Raw genomic sequence first — 17060 nt, forward strand, 5'->3', positions numbered from 1 at the left:
AAGAGATATAGATAAACAAGAATATGTTCAGAGAAGAGTGAGAAGAATGGCAAAGGAACTCAAAACCGTGGCAGGTGAGGTACAGGTAATTGGGGATGTGACTTAGGAGGCTTGATAGAGCTGTTCACATGTATTGAGAAGGGTCCCATGTAGAGAAGGCAGTTTGATATAGTAGTTTAGTGAAAAGAATGTGAATTCTGGCCTCCTGTCAACCAGGTTCAAATTTCAACTCTGCCACTTAATGGTTGTGTGACCTTGAACAAGTTTCTCAACTCTTCTGAACCTTGTTTTTCATGTTTATTAAAAATAGGGGAGGAGTTCCCTGGAGGCCTAGTGGTTAAGGGTTTGACATTGCCACTGCTATGGCGTGGGTTTGATCCCTGGCCTGGGAACTTCTGCATGCTGCAGGCATGGGCAAAAAGAAAAAAAAAATTGGGGAATATATTACTTCCCTTGAAGGACTGTCATGAGGATTAAATAAGATAATATATATGAAAGTACTCAGTATAGTACTTGGCTCATAAATATATTTATTTCATAGAATACAGATTAAATTCATATCACAAGGCCTAAAGAGTTTCAGTAAGACTAGATGGTGAATGTTAAAGCATGATTAAACAGTTAAAGTTAAAGGGATCCCAAAAGAGCTTTCCATCTGTCAGAATTGTTCAAAGATGAAGTATGCTACTGGGGAAAAAGTAGTGAGTTAGAGGAGAGGTTGAGGTTGGACTACTACTACATGGTGAGAGTATTCTCAAGGGACTGACTGGGGAGAGGAGAATTCCCAGTAGAGTAGCTCAGTAGATTGAATGCATGGGGTCAGGGCTGGCTCCTCCAAAGAACCAGATATTGTTGTTCTTTCCTAACCAAGAATGTTACCTCCTTCCACTTGTTAGGCCTGTCTGACAAAGGAGTGCTTTGGGGAACCACTGGGTCATAAAAAGATGATCCAACAAGCATATATGGAAGACTGGTTATATCCTGGATACTCAGACAAACACCTCAAAGTGTGTACATTATGGCCAGTGGGTCAACAGGATTCCCTGCATATAAGAGGTCCATGTTGCTTGTGTATCTACTATTGGGCTGATTTCTGGGAGAGCATTAGGCTGCTCCAAGGAGTAGATCAACTCTCAAATTTTCTATTGCACTAAGAGCCTTGGTCTAACTTCCAATTCCATTCTAGTCAGGCACGAGATGGAAGTGAGTTACCGGAGCAGGATGATTCAAAAGCAGCAACAGAAATAAAGAGCCCGATCTCTTCATAATCAACTCACCTCCTGAACTAAAAGGCTTGGTTGTTTATAGCAGTGCTCACAAAGGGCAGTTATGCTTCAGAATTAATACCAAGAGTTGAGTTTCACATTTCAGTAAATCAAAAAAAGATATTGATTTTGAACAAATGGCTGATTTTATTGTCAAAGCAAATTTCATTTCTTGAGATGATTAGATTTTATTAAACTATTTCTTAAGTGCCAATAAACACACATTCTGTGAACAAACAGCATATTCCTGAACCAAATGACATTTGTCACCCCCTAAATACAAGGATATTTGGTCATCTCCAATTGTCATTGAAAATGTAGAAGTGGGAAAAATGCACACCTCAGGTCAGAAAGTTTTTGCTCAAATCTTGGCTGTATCACTTAATAACTCTATGGTCACAGCACATGCTTAATCCTTCTGATTACCAGTTTTCTTCCATGTAGATGGTGATAATTACATCTACCTTTCAAGGGGGGTTGGGTTGTGAAGATAAAATGGACAGTGTGAATAAGATGCTTAGCATGGTTTCTGGCACACAGTAAGCTCTCAACAAGTGGCAGCAGTTATTATTACAATTACTATAGGGAGGACATTCATAATCTTCTGAGGATTAGGGTAGACTTTTGAGGACTGATTCTTCTAAGGGGCTCAGATTTGCCTCAGAAAAACAAAGGCAAAGCATCATCTCCCAGTTTCCAAAGGTACTATGCTAGCAGGAATGGGCTATCCCTTGTCGGGGACCTTTTGGTTTTGAAATGTAGGCTAAGTAACAAGGAACTTTAGCAATTGGGTTATATTTCTGTTGAGAAACCTTCATGATGTTGTAAAGGATCTTGAGAAAATAGTTGATCCATCTTCCTGACTCCAGAGAGGCCTGTATTTTAAGCATTCATAGATTACTGCTATCCAACATTTGCTTAAAAGTTTCAAAGTGTGGGGACTTTGTAAGATCTTTCGATAATGTATGATGCTGCCACATAGTCTTAGAATCAGTAAGCTCTTCATAAGGTTTGATTCAAATCTTCATGCTGCAGCACAGACCTCTATTTCCTCTCCTGTCTGTGCCTGTCAGCAGAATCTGTGTGCTCTCATTTAGACATCTGTCTCCACCTTCACCCATCAATATATTTTGATTTACTGAAATATGAAACTGAGCACTGTGTAAGCTCAGCTGGATCACTGTAAGTACTACTATAAACAACTGGGGCTTTGCTCTTAGAAGGTGTTATGAAGCTCCCTACTCAGCTTTCTGCCCTCCAGCTCAAGACAGCCCACTTTCTTAAGTAATGGGAAACGTAGGTCCTCAATCTGCTACAGTTGTCTAAACAGACAAGAGGAAACTCTGGCCACAGAGGCTGGGCATCTGGAAGGCTGTGCCACACCCTGGCTTCCTCGTGGTAGCCACTCTAACCACATACCCATATGATTTCCTTCAGTGTCTGCCAGCTCCTGTGCACCTATGTCACACCTGGGAGCTGACTTGCTTCAATGCCAAATCCTCCCCTTCCCAGCCAAACATCTCAAAAGACTGATCTATTTTCACTTTCTTCATTTCCTCACCTCCCACTCTACCACTGCAATCCAACTCCAATTAATTAGCACTCTACCAAAGGCACCCTTATCAGAGTCACGAATGCTGTCAAACCAAATGGCTTCTTAAAAAAAAAAAAAAACACTTATTTTATGTGACCTATAAGCAGCATTTAGTATTAACCATTCCCTTCCTTTTGAAAAGCTTGCTTCCCTTGGGTTTTTTGACCACACACATTCCTGGTTTTCCCCTACATGTCAGATCTCTTCATCTCAGTCTCCTTTTTGTGGGTTCCTATTCCTTGGCCTTTTCTTGAATATTGATATCTTTGGGAATTTGGTCTTAAGCCTTCTCTCTCTCTTTTTTTATGCTTACCCCCCCAACCCCCGGGAAGATCTCATCCATTCTCCTATTTGCCGTTACCAAAAGATTAAACTGATAATCTCCAATCTGATCTCCATTTTAGGCCTTGATTTTTAGACCTATATCCAATTGCCTGCCAGATGTATTTAACCTGAATACACATTGGCACTTCAAACTGAATATGCCCCAAACTGAACTCATCTTCAAACCTCTCACTCAACCTGCTTCTCCTCTCCTTGTATTCCTTATCTCAGTGAATGTTACTACCATACATATACTTGCTTAATTCCAGAATTGTCAGTTGGCAAATTCTTCAATTATAGCTCCAGTATTTCACTAATCTGTCTAGTCTTCTCAATCCACACTGCTGATACTTTAGCTTTGGCCATTATCATTGTGTGCCTATGTATTCTCAAGAAGCTGAGCAGCTTCATGGTCAAGGTCATCACAGAGTTGTATCCCAAAGAAATATCATCTGAACATCCAAAAAAAAAAAAAAAAACCCATTGGAAAGCAATTTAATTAGTACTGCAGTTTCTTGGAAAAGTGCTAACCATTCATATACTGACAAGTTCTGTCCTTGTCTCACCTATATTTCTCCGACTGCTTCTCAAGTGGCCTCCCTGCCTCCTACACTGTTTCCCTCCACTCAATTCTCTGTACTACAGCTAGAACGATCTTTTAAAAATGAATTTCCATGTTTAATACTATTTTAAAAAATGCATTTCCTTGCTTCACACTATCACTGGTTCCCCACTGTCCCCTGGATAAAACTGAACTCAGTCATGCTTATAAGGTCCTTCACCATATCACCCCCACTTATCCTTCCAGCAGCATCTCTCACTACTCCTTCCTATTCTTTGCACCATAATGTCTTTTGGGTATGGGTTTATATGTTAACTGTGTCTTCTGTGCACTTACCATGCATGTCCAAAGGACATACAGTCTACCATGGGAAACTAGTTGGATACAGAGTTTGGCAACAGAGAGAAGATTACATAGTAAACATGGTGATATTAAATTTCAGGAAGGGAATAAGACCACAGTGAGGAGTAGAACCATTAGGGAAGGGTCCTGTGGAAGAGGTGAGGCGTAAGAAGGGTGGAGAAAGGGATGTGGACCAGCAGAGGAAATTCCAGACTGAAGGACTGGAGCCATGAGAAGCTGGCCCCTAATAAAAGTGGAAGGTCATATTCTGGACACTGAAGTAGAGATCAAGTCTGGACTCATTGTCCTGTGTCAGACTAAGAAGAAAAATCCTAATTACTCTTTAGGGTGCATGAAGCACACAACCGGAAGTGATGGACAGCAGTGGAGACAGCAGCCAAATAATCTGGACACGAAGCTTGCTTTCTCTCCCAGGCCATTCCGCTGGTTTCTAATACCCACCCTGCCCTATGCCACTCAGTTGTCCATCTCCCCCACCCCCATACAAGGATTCTTCTCCTTAGTCTGTCATTGTGTGAGGAAAAGGGAAGGAGGTGTGCTGTTGGTAACACTGAGGCTTGGGATGAAATGTCACAGAGAAACTGCTACAACTCTTGTCTCCTGGTTGCTGGGACTCTTGTTCAGTGCCCTGCACTTTCCACCCCAACCTGAAAGGGATGAAGTAGTTTTTATGGTGGAAATTATGGCTTGCTAAGTGCTGTGTGAAAAAGAATTCTTCTCAGATGATGAGGATCATATGTTTGCTCTATTTAGATAAAGAATTCTCTTTTCAGCATAACTTTTCCCACAGAAACAGATAAATTGTTTCAAGTTGATTGATTGAATACTAAGTGTCCTATTTTAAGTTAAAAATATCCCACAAGTGAATCATATACATGCATCTTCTCTCTTTCATCCCCCTCCTCCATATTAACACACTTACACCCTTCCTTACTGCCATAAATAATGTGCCTTTTCCTTGCCTCCTGCAGGATTTTGCATCATGGAAAGTTAGGCTGCTCTAGGACTTGATAGCCTGATCCATCCAAATCTTTCTTAAGGATGGTCATTCATTTTGTCAGTGTTACAAGGCCTTTCAATACTTATTTCATTTTTGTAGTTAACTCTCTTTGACTAATTTTCTTAATTTCTGGAGTGAGGCAGGGGCACATAGAGAAGAAACCCACAAATAGGCACCTGTCTAGAGATGTGTGTGCATGAGGGTTGAAGATGGGAGGGGATGTTCGAGCTCAAGACTAAAGCAAGGTTTCTGGGTGAGGTGTTCACTTGACTTTCCTTGGTATCCTGAGTTTAACTGGGTTTCAGGTGTTATGAAGCCTGAAGCAACAAGAATATCTTAACTGTGGAGAACATGGCTGGTTGCCTCCCCAGCTGTAATCCTTCAATGCTTGCTAACAGAACCCTGATTTGGATTCTAGAATTAGGTAGCAATATGCTCAGGGAGGGTGACCCAATTCCAGAGGGTCTGAATCCATTTTGGAGATCCCAGTTCCCCTTTGTCAGTGACTGGTGAAGCCATCACCATGTCACTCAATTCTGGCCAATGTGACACAAGAGGGAAATCTACTGGCATCTTTGCCTACCTCTGGGCATCTCACTATGTGAGATAATGAAACTTTATTATTATTATTGTTATTGGTCTTTTTAGGGCTGCAAACTCCTTTTTAGGACAGGAACTCCTGAAACCTTGTTATTTAAACCACTTTTAGTTGTGCCTTATTACTTGCAGTCAAAACCATTCCCTCTGATACGCTAATTCTAAAACTCTTAACCTCTATTCATTTGAAAAGATAAATGATCTACTTCATCAGAGTCAGAGATTCATGAAATGTTAGAGTTGGAAACTCCCTTTGATGACTATCTAGTCTATTTTCCTCATTTTATATACCAGCCTCTTGCATCTGCAGACTAAGAAAGGCATCTGCAAGTGGCTGGGGCTTTGCTGTATGCTCTATAACCTCTACATGTCTCATTCTGATTTTGTAGAATTCTGGTAAAATCAGAATTTTGGACTCAGATTGGAACTACATTGGATTTTCCCTTTTATTCTCACTGGCAAAAAGGCTTTCCTAAATCAATGTATAGTAGATCTCAGAGGGAATGTTGCTTTTACTTAAAAATTTTTCAAAAGCCCTAGAAATAGCTATTTACATGCACATGAATAACAAGTCATGTTCACATATTCATTAAAAAAGATTTCTAAAGACTTTAGTAGTCAGTATTTTTCCAAATGTGACCTACTGTATTATTTAAAACTAATCAAATTATATATCTTAGAAAATATTCAATAAATAAGATGGGGCTTACCCTCTCATGGATTCAAATTCGAGGGACTTTAATTCTTATGCCAACACTCCACCTAGCATTACTGCCATCCTAGCATTACTGCCATCCTAGCATTACCATTTTCTCTCAACTGAGTTTTTCTGAAGAGGAAGGAGGTAACTTACATAAAGAGAAACTTGTACTCTCTGGTGTTATGACAGATACGCCAGGCTTCCTTTCGACCTAATTTCTGTATGAGAAAATTGTTATCTATTTCCATGATGCCAAATGGTGATAGCGCTTGAAAACCAGTGGTGCCTACCTGAGTGATGTCCATTCCTGAGTCACAGCTCAGTGGCTGTGTGGAAGTCAGACCGTTTGAGCCGATTACAGTTGTGATCACAGCATTCTCATCAATTCTCCGAATCATAGTCCCATCCACAAAGTAAATGAATCCATGCCTATCAACTGTGATGCCTGTTGGGGAAGGGCAAATGAGCATTAGTAGTCTAGAGGGCCACATTTGCCCCAAGATCAGTATTTTGAAAGAAGCCATAGAAATGGAAAGGCATTTTAAAGACATATGGATTCAATTTTGCTCAGCACAGACAGGACAGTAAGGGGAGAGAGGTTGGTTTGGACACACATTCACTTTTCTGTGTATTGAGAAGAAATGATAAAATGTAACACTTGGAGATAAAGTCAGGTCTAATCATTTTGTTGTCTAGTTTTACATTTCCACCCCACAGATAACTTGCTTACCCCCTTCCCCCCAAAACAGAAAAAAAAAATCCTCTTTAAGACAAATGGGAAAGAAAAGGGCAGCAGTGTGTGTTATATTTCTTTCAGAGTGAGGATGCATAGGCCACAGCTTATGTTCACAGTTGCATTAGAAATAACTGACTTGGAAAGCATTAGAATTATTTTCATCACTTCACACTTAGTTAACAGAGTTTGTAATAATTCTGATAAACTGGGCTGAGATTTTTCTGTATTATCTGTTAAGAGGGAGGGCTGGAGAGCAAAATGATGGTGTCACAAAGGGAATGGTTAAACTTCTAGAAAAAAATAAAAGCCAATAAAATTCTCACAGCAGTTTTACACACTGTGTTAACTGCAGCCTGGTTTCTTGGAAAATATGTAAGAGCAGTTAGAAGGTTTGGGTTCTAATACTGAATACACCACTTACAATTGATGTGTGGCTTTGATTGAGTCATTCATCTCTTCAGATTTCAGCCTTCTCTTTGGTAAAATATGGAAAAGATTATCTGACTGTGATATGGTGATTTATAATAAAGAAATATAAATTTGGTCTCTGTTCCCTTCTCTAGCACTGAGCTCCTAAAACTCTTGGAATTTCCTGTGGTGAGAAATTCCATTTGTTATGTTAATGAGGTGACTTTGGCCTGCACCTGCAATCATAGGCTGATTGCCAGGAGAACCAACCTGGTGATTAGAGGGCTAGAATTTTCCTTCCCACCTCCTGACCTAGGGGCCAGAGATTGAGTGCAATCACCAGTGGCCAATGGTTTAATTGATTATGATGATGAAACTCCATAAAACCCTAAAAGGACAGGGTTTGGAGAGGTTCTAGGATGGTGAGCACAGGGAGATTTGGGAAGGCTGGTGCATCAGGAGAGGGCCTGGAAACCTTCTTGCACTTTCTCCATATCTTGCCCTATGTATCTCTTCGATCTGGCTGTTCCTGAGCTACATCCTTTTATAATAAATCAGTGATCTAGTGAGTAAAAATGCTTCTCTGAGTTCTGTGAGCCACTCTAGCAAATTAATGGAACCCAAAAAGGGGGTTATCAGAATCTCCTGTCTATTGCAGTTCAATCAGAAACACAGCTGACTACATGGACTTGCGATTGACTTCTGAAGCGGTGGGGGTGAGAGATTTGCAGGATTGGGCACTTAACTTGTGGGCTCTGATGCCCTTTATGAGTAGATAGAGTCAGAATTGACTGAAATTGTAGGACACCCAACTGGTATAGAATTGCTTGGTGTTGGTGTTGGTATTGGTGGTGCCCCCACCCCCACGCTGGAAATTGGTCTCAGAACACCTTTTACTGCCTTACTTAAAGTGTCCAACTGTCCTGGTTTGCCTGGGACTGAGGCAGGGCTCAGTTTTAAAACTGGGACAGTCCTGGACAAAATAGGATGAGCTGGTTATGCTATGCCTAGGTTATTATAGGTATCTCATGAAATAATGCATTTAAAAAGTGTCAGGTGCAGATAAGGGACATATGGTTCAACTCTTGTTTCCCTTAGGTCTCTGAAAATAAATACATGGCATTACTTTAAAACCAGTCTACTATTTAGTCTTTTCCTATCTCTCCTTTATTCAGACCTTGTGAAACTCAGAATATATGTTAAAGTTAAGAAGATCTTTGATAATAAGAATGTCCTTTTAGTGCTCATGCACACGCGTGCACACACACATGCAGCATAATTTTCTTGGCAAAGAGTCAACTCATCTAAAGACAGTTTATAAACCCAACTTAATAAACAGCTTTTAGATGAGATAATTCGTTGGCAGGAGGTTAATATTAAGGCTCGATTTTATGGTGTACTTTGATTAATCCTGATGTTCCTCATGAAATATTAATCCTTAACATCTAAAAAAGTTACAGATTCATTTCAACTTTCCCTGAATGGCTGTAAAGTCATTTATGTTTTGGTGAGTTCTCCAAAGAAACGAACATGTCCATACAAGGAGAATTCTATGTCAATAAGTCCCTTTATTATTTTTGGAGGCATAAAGATCTTTAAGGAAGTTTTTTTTTGTTTTCGTTTTTTTGTTTGTTTGTTTGTTTTTTTCTGCTTTTTAGGGGGCTGCACGTGTGGCATATGGAAGTTCCCAAGCTAGGGGTTGAATTGGAGCTATAGCTGCCGCCCTGCACCACAGCCGCAGCAATACCAGATCCAAGTCACATCTGCGATCTACATCTCGTGGCTATGCCAAATCCTTAACCCACCAAGCAAGGCCAGGGACCAAACCCACATCCTCATGGTTACTTAGGTGGTCGTTACCACTGAGCCACAACAGGAGCGCCCAAGGAGGTTTTTAAAAAGACTTTTAAAACTGGAGCAGGTCAAAGGATGATGGCACATGAACATTTCTTTCTTCTCCAGAATATCTGTACTGAGAATGAACCAAGGGGTACCTTTCCTTTTTATTTTTGTTTGTGTCTTGGCAAAATCGATTTCCCAAATGCTTAGAATTTGGTCGGGTTAGTGGCAGGCTTATGATCTGGGATCACCTTCTATGACCTCTGTATTCAATACCACTGAATGTGAAACTGAAAATTTGGTTGTCATAAGACGATGGACTGAAATCAAGACTCAAGTCTGGGAGAGAGAAGGGCTAAGAGTAGATAGGTTTGAAGTCTATGACATCATAAATTCTTTACCAAACACCACACTTAATGTCACTGTGGCAAGTTCTGTAAGGGTCAAAGGACAAAGAATATAGCCACATGGAAAGTAAGACTAAGAGGAATACTCTGAAAGGGTTGCTCTGAGAGGTAATAAACTTAGAGAATTAAATCCTTGAAAATTGAAGCAGATTCCCAAAAGGTATAGAGAAATAAATGTATCCCTACAGAAGCTAGCAGTACATAAGTATACATCTTTATGCTGACATCAGGGAGAACAAATTTGTTCCTTGACTACTACACTCCCCATCCCTATCAGAGGGTGAAGTTTGCACTGATCCAGGGACGATAATCTTGGACTTATATGGTTTTCCCATTTTTAATTTTCTGTGAACTTCTCAACACTGAATTGCTCTCTCTCTCTTCATGTCAGTGAACTCCACAGATGAGGCTTATTAAACCCTCACTGTTGGCCTTTGGGGCTTATTTGGCGGACAGTTTGTAGCATATTCTCCTTTCATACATTTGTGTAGCAATTTCTTTTATCGTGGTCCAAACTCCAAAATAATCCTTTTTTGGGATTCTTTAATTAAATTTAATTGGGTTATACTTATGTTTGGAGTTGAAAAAGATATAGTAAAAAGGTCTTTGAGGGACCGTGTAATAGTGTTTAATTTATGTATCTAGGAATATTTTATCTGTACATATTTTCATTTCCTTTCATTTTCCTATCCCAACCAACCAACCAACCAACCAACATACACACAAACAAATAAATTCCCCAAATACCTAGTTTCACAAACTCTTCATTGGTGAGGTTTAAGGGGTATTTTAATTTTTATGGAGGTTGAAAATCTAATTGGAAATCACAGGCAGGAAAAAGAGAATTATTGTTGCCATTATTTGGCTGAGGGGAGGGGTCTTCTCCCATAATGAGTGTTGTTATGGCCCAGGGACATTGATGATGCAGTATGATCTCTTGCCATTTGTTAAACTGAGTGGGAGGAGGTGACACATGCCCAGTATATTTTAAGTTTTATTCTTCAGAGATGGGGATGTGAGTGATTTCAGATCATATAAAGCCATCTGGGGGTAGCAAGATCTGCATATTCAACTGACTTTCATATTTTGATATTGTCATAATCAGATTTCCAAATTTGTTACCAAATGCTGGGGGCATAATTTGTTTCAATAGTCACGTCCATTGAAGTGCTTATTTGACAGCATTTTCATTAGCACTTAAAATACAATGGAAGGTTGTATAGCAGAAATTATCACAACATTGTAAATCAACCATACTTCAATAAAGCTTTAAAAAATAAGAAGTAATTAAATCTAAAAAACAAAACAAAACAAAAATACAATGGAGGGAATTTCCTGGTGGCCTAGTGGGTAAGTATCTGGTATTGTCACTGCTGTGGTTCAGGTCACTGCTGTATGGAGGGTTTGATTCCTGGCCTGGGAACTTGTGCATGCTGTGGGCACAGCAAACCCCCCGACCCTAGACAAACAAACAAACAAACAAAACCCACCAAAAAAACACAATGGAAAGCAGAGTCTTTGGAAGAGAAAGGAATAAAAATGCATTGAGAAAATCACTTCCAGGGTTTAAAATTTTAACCAGTATTCATTTTTAGAGCAAACATAAAACATCTAGATCTGTGTTTTTACCACAAGGTTAGTCAGTGATGCAGGGTGGGTGAGGGTGGAGGTGGGCAGCTGGAGGTCCCACCTCCACCAAGGAAAACACTGGGCTCAGACGCCCAGGCAGCATGTTTAGCTTGGAGCACATTTTCACATTTGTGAGAAAATAAATAAATCCTTGTAAATTAGTGCATATAATGAAAGCACTGACAGACCATAACCTGGAAGTGTGAATGGCGCTGTCTCCATTCATCAGCATTAAGCCCTAACAAGCTCTTTCTATGGAGGAACCTGCTCATAAATAAAGTGCATCTTGTAAAAAAAATTATTCACAATGTCTTATGCAAAAGAAGGGACATTATATAATATCTGAACTGCGGGCTCTTTTCTCTGTGAAGCATAGCTCTGTATGAAACAGCTGCAAATTAACAGGCGAAACTATTTGACTTCTTCCCTTGTCTTATTATCCTCCAATGAATAAATACTATGATTCTTAAGAAGACAATTGCTTAAAGCTAGGGCAGCCATGATAGCTACTAATAAATTTATCACCTGTTGGGGAAGAGGATGCTGCTGATCGATACTGAAGCAGCAGGGGCATCCCGATGTGGGATCACTGGGAGTCCAGATGTGGAAGCTAATAGCCTGGAAATAGTAGCTAAAATCCCAAATTAGATAGCAGTGAAGATCAGAGTTTTTGGCTGTGCAGAATGCCAATTTTAAATGTTGGCAGAAGGCATCTCTGTATTTAATTTATAAAAATTACAGCTGTTGAGGCCACCTACATTTTTATTATTTCTGTATTAAAAATGAAACTTTCAGAATATAAGCTTTGGAAAACAGTCATAAAATTCTCTCCATCTACAGCCCTAGCAACCAGAAAACTGAAATACTTTTTTTTTTCTGCCACAATCTGCTCTTTAATTTTATGAGACAGAGGTAAATGGTTAAAATAAACTTTCAGGGAATGTCCTAAGTGCAATATGGCATCAGCTCAATCTCCAATACTGAGAGTGCTGAGTTGTGTAACTGACATTAGCCAGTTGATCATAAAGTGCCCTTTAAATCAAAGAGAGATTAAAATATTTTGCTTCGTTTATGTGCATTTCGATTCTCTGAAAATTGGTATCATATGTGTGGTCTATATGGAAATTCTCTACTAGGCAGAAAACTCCATTCCCCAATCGATTTAACTACTGTCCACTTAATTACCTACTAGAATCAGAAAGGGCCAAGTTACTTCTGCACAATAAGCCTGTTAAGTTATCTTGCTAGGGAGACACTAAATGGAGCTTCTAGAACTTGGAGGGATTACAAATATCTGTGTGTTACTAGGGTTGGGAGGAAGCAGAGCTTAATAGCCAGCTAAGGTGAGTTCACTGTGTGGTTAACAATGAGAACAAGAGTTCCCCAAGTGTGAGTCATTTAATCAGATGACTTATTTAATTAAAAAAGTTACAGTATATTCTAAATAGTAAAGGTCAATTTCTAAAGAATTTAAATACAAATTAAAAATGATGAGCATTGAGACTAATATTCTACTGACTGGAATGTCCATTCTTTCAAGACTCAGAAGACACTCAGACATCATAAGGAAAAAGAGATATGTGGGTTAGTGGACCAAGAATTGTGATTGCAAGAAAGACAGGTAAGGCCATTTGTCTTTTCTTTATCTCCTGATCTTCTCAAAGCTTTAGCCTTCAAGGCAAGGCAGAGTGAATGAAGAACTCTCCTACCTCTACCACCATTCTTTTTCTAAAAGTTTACTGGGAAAGCTGTTTTCTTCCTCACTTATTAATTTATTCAGGGCTTATTTTGCACCTATTATGTGTCAGGCACTGTGCAAGGCACTGGAACTACCACAGAGTATAAAACAGATATGGCACTGCCCTTGAGAAGCACAGAAGCCATTTCTGGAGATGGACAACCAACCAGGCCACTGCAGTGCATTAAGGTAAGCACTAGTGTGGGGCAAGTCCAGGTACCATGGGAGGAGCCTTGGGAATGGATCAGGGAAATAAAGGTCAGTAGTGATTTATCAGAGTATAACTGACATGTAAGCAGAAATCTAAAGGACTATGAATTTCTGATGAGTCTAGTGTGAAATACAGGTAAGCACCATGAAAAACTCAATAAGGATGACTCATATCACTAAATAATAACCATTTTCATTTGCTGAGAATACTAAGATATTCCAGGCACTGTGCTGGATTCTTTATATACATTTTCTTTTTTAGTCCTCACAGTAGCCTTGTGGAGTAGGTATTATTAATGTCATTTTTTAGATGAGGAAGTAGAGGTTTAGAGGTCAAATGACTAACTCCAGATTGCCTACCTAGAAAATGTGAGATTAAGCTCATATTTGTCTGAGTTCAATGTCCATTCTCTTAATCACTATCCATGTAGCCTGAATGGAGCTATCAATCATTTTATCACAGGAGTGGTGTACAGATTGGTTTCAGAAGGTCTGGAAACTCCACGAAATTATCTGCAAAGTGTTTTGTGCATGGGTATTGTCATGAGGAGATGGTCCATTGCTTTTGCCAGACTGTCAAAGTGATCCATGGAGCCTCCCCGCAAGTTGTTAAGAATTCTTATATTCCTGTAGATCTCCCAGACCTCTTCAGAATTATACTTCAAAGATATTCTGTGGCTTCACTCCTACAGAGCTGGTGAATCTAATGAAAGCGCTCACGGTTTCCATGTGATGGGGATTTTGATAACGACTATTATTTATGATCTACTAAATAAAACAGAAACCCCAGAAACAAAGGTCACAAAATCATATATAGTCAGAAGACAGGCAGGTGAGATAAGTTTCTAAGTTAGGCAGGGTGTTAGACTATACAGGCTGTAGGGGAAATAGGTTAACTAAAGAAAGCATGTCCCAGCTAAATGCACTCAGTCTTAAAAAAAAAAAAAAAAAGAAAGACACAGTTTGAGCCAAGTGAATAGCTTAGAACCAGATTTAGTCCCTGAGTTGCCAGTTTATGATGCTTGCTAGAGGACAGTCAGGAGGAATATACTGTCAGTGAAGAGGCTGCTGTGAGCAGACAAGATCCATGAACTTAGAATAAATCTAATAACCAGTATAGCACTGCTGTTAAAACTTATGTCTAGAAACAGACTGCCTATATACCCCTTGCCCCCACACGTGCATACCTCTCCCAGTAGCGACGTCTTGTACCAGAGTGTATGTAACCTTGGTTACAATTAATGAGCCCACAGTGACACATCTTTATTACCCAATGACCATAGTTTACATTAGGGCTCATTCTTGGTGTTGGACGTTGCCTGGGTTTGGACATATGTCTAATAGCATGTATCTGCCATTACAATATTATACAGATTAGTTTCAGTGTATGAACAGTCTGTTTGATTTTTCTGTGAACCTAAAACTGCTCGAAAAAGTAAAGTCTATTAAAAAGTTTGTTTTGGTTTATAAGTGCTGTGAAACCAAAGATAATCAAATCTAGTTTATGATTCTCATCACTGGGAAATGAAATACTTGGATGGCTAGTGATACACTACTTTCTAAGAATGTAGCTGCTTTTGTTCCCACCAAGATCAATGCTCAGAATTTGTGACAAGTTCATCAAATTTAGTCAAATCAAACCAGAAAAGTAGATGTCCAAGCTGAACTCAACTGTGCTCCTGACACACCACCCTCCTTGTCCTCATTCTTCCTTCAGAAAGCTCTCCCTGTTTAGTATGGCAGAGACAATGCTATGAATTCAGTTCATCCTATCTGTTTTTCCTTCTGAGAATAGCGCTAGATTATATTTCCCAGCCTCCTCTTCAGGGAAGAAGTGATATATGCTAGTTCTAGGCATGGCCCCCTAACAAAATCTTTGTTGAGCTCCTCTATGGAGCACTGCCTCCCCAAGGCTGGCTGGATGCAGAACACCCAATGGACTCCAAGGCCTAAGGGATTAAGATGCCATTAGATGGAAGGAGCTTGGTTCCTGAGTCACTGCTAGGAGCAGGGATTTCTCCTACCTCCCAGGCAACCTTGACTGGACTTTGATGTGAGCAAGAAATAAACTAACATTTTGTTAAGCCACTGAGATTGTGTGTGTGTGGTGTGTATGTGTGTGTTTAATATATAGTTGTTAGCCTGGCGTCGCTATTATGTTCACCAACCAACAACTCAAATCCTATCCATTTTCCAAGGTTTTTATGAGATGGTTCTTTTCCAGCAAGCCTTCTCTGTGAACTCCAGTTCATTCTGGCCTTTCTGTTTTCTAAACTACTGGTGTAAAAGCCTTCAAACTTTTATAAGATGGTTAAAGTTTTCATCCAGAGAAACGAATAAATGAAGCTCCATGCTGTGCAATTGGCTCAGGGAGACCCTAGGCTGGGGGTGATGCTGGTGTTGCAACATTTAACAATGACACCTGACACTAAGGATGGTGTGAGTTGTTTTTCCTTGCTTTATAGAAGGGTGTGTATGTATGTGTGTGCACATGTATGAATTTTTGTAAGCAGCTGGGTTAAGCAGATGGTTCTACTTCAAGCTGAAATGCATATCTCATGTTTGATTTTTCTGCTAGAACTCTTGCTCAAAAGATGCCTGCAGGCTGAGTTTTAAGGGGACTCAGTACATATAGACAAAGATATATGGGGTTTACCGGACATGAGCTGAATATTTTATATCCTCCCCCCACCTTAAAAATTCTTCAAATGTCAAGCAACTGTATCTGGGACACTGCTCAGATACATTTGGAAGAAATGCCTCTGTCATCCAAGGAAACAAACAACCTCACAAGAACCTTATGTGAACAATCACTCGAAGGAGGGAAAGTTCATTTATGGCACATGCAAAAAACTAATTGCTGTTGTTAAGCTCAGGGGAAAATGAGTCTCTTTCAAGATATGTGAACGACCAAGAGGTTCTGATAAAAAAGCAAACTAAGTAGAATACCTTGGCCTGAATACTCAAAAAAAGGAAGATATGAGGAATTAAGCTTGACAGTGCTTACTATTCACAAAAGTGGGCTCACTCAAGAAGAATGAAAATCTCTTCAGGGTAATTTTTTGCATGTAGTACCTATTCAAAGACAACATGGAAGGCTCATTTAAAATTCTTCCAATATCCATACATCTTGACTAATGAAGCTAAGGCTAGAAGTTCATGGAGTCGTTCACCAAAGGTAAGTCACGGCCACGAACACTGTGAGAATATAATTTTTAAACCTTTGAAATGAAGTTTACTACTTATTTATTTATTATTGTTGACCACACACACAGCATGTGGAAGTTCCTAGGCCATGGGTTGAACCCATGCCACAGCAGTGACAATGCCAGATCCTTAATCTGCTGAGCCACCAGGGAACTCCTTAAATAAAGTTTAAAGACACATTTAGAAGGTCCAATTTGGGCTCAATCAAAAACATGATTAGAAGAAAAACAATACAAATGTATCACAAAAACATGATTAGAACAAAAACAATACAAATGTCTTGTATTGACAAATATGACAGTTGAGTAAAAGAAAAAAAAATAAGGAGAGTTCCCTGGTGGCCTAGCAGTTAAGGACTCAGCATCGTCACTGCTGTGGCTTATGTTTGATCCCTTGCCTGGGAACTTCCACATGACATGGGCACAGCCAAAAAAAAAAAAAAAAAATTTAGCATAGCAGTTGTCTGATGAGACAAACAACC

At 39.6% G+C, this 17060-nt stretch overlaps 1 protein-coding gene across 5 annotated transcripts in view; it reads right to left on the reverse strand.

Annotated features, from left to right (window-relative positions):
• TENM1 (teneurin transmembrane protein 1) overlaps positions 1–17060 on the reverse strand; it is a 787960-nt gene that overhangs the window by 65282 nt on the left and 705618 nt on the right. For all 5 annotated transcript variants that reach the window (XM_003135358.5, XM_021080670.1, XM_021080671.1 and 2 more), the window contains one exon: positions 6696–6850. In XM_003135358.5, coding sequence (XP_003135406.2) covers positions 6696–6850 — 155 coding nt within the window. The remainder of the gene's footprint in view (positions 1–6695; positions 6851–17060) is intronic.

This window comes from Sus scrofa, chromosome X (genome assembly GCF_000003025.6).
Source record: "Sus scrofa isolate TJ Tabasco breed Duroc chromosome X, Sscrofa11.1, whole genome shotgun sequence".
Lineage (NCBI taxonomy): Eukaryota > Metazoa > Chordata > Mammalia > Artiodactyla > Suidae > Sus > Sus scrofa.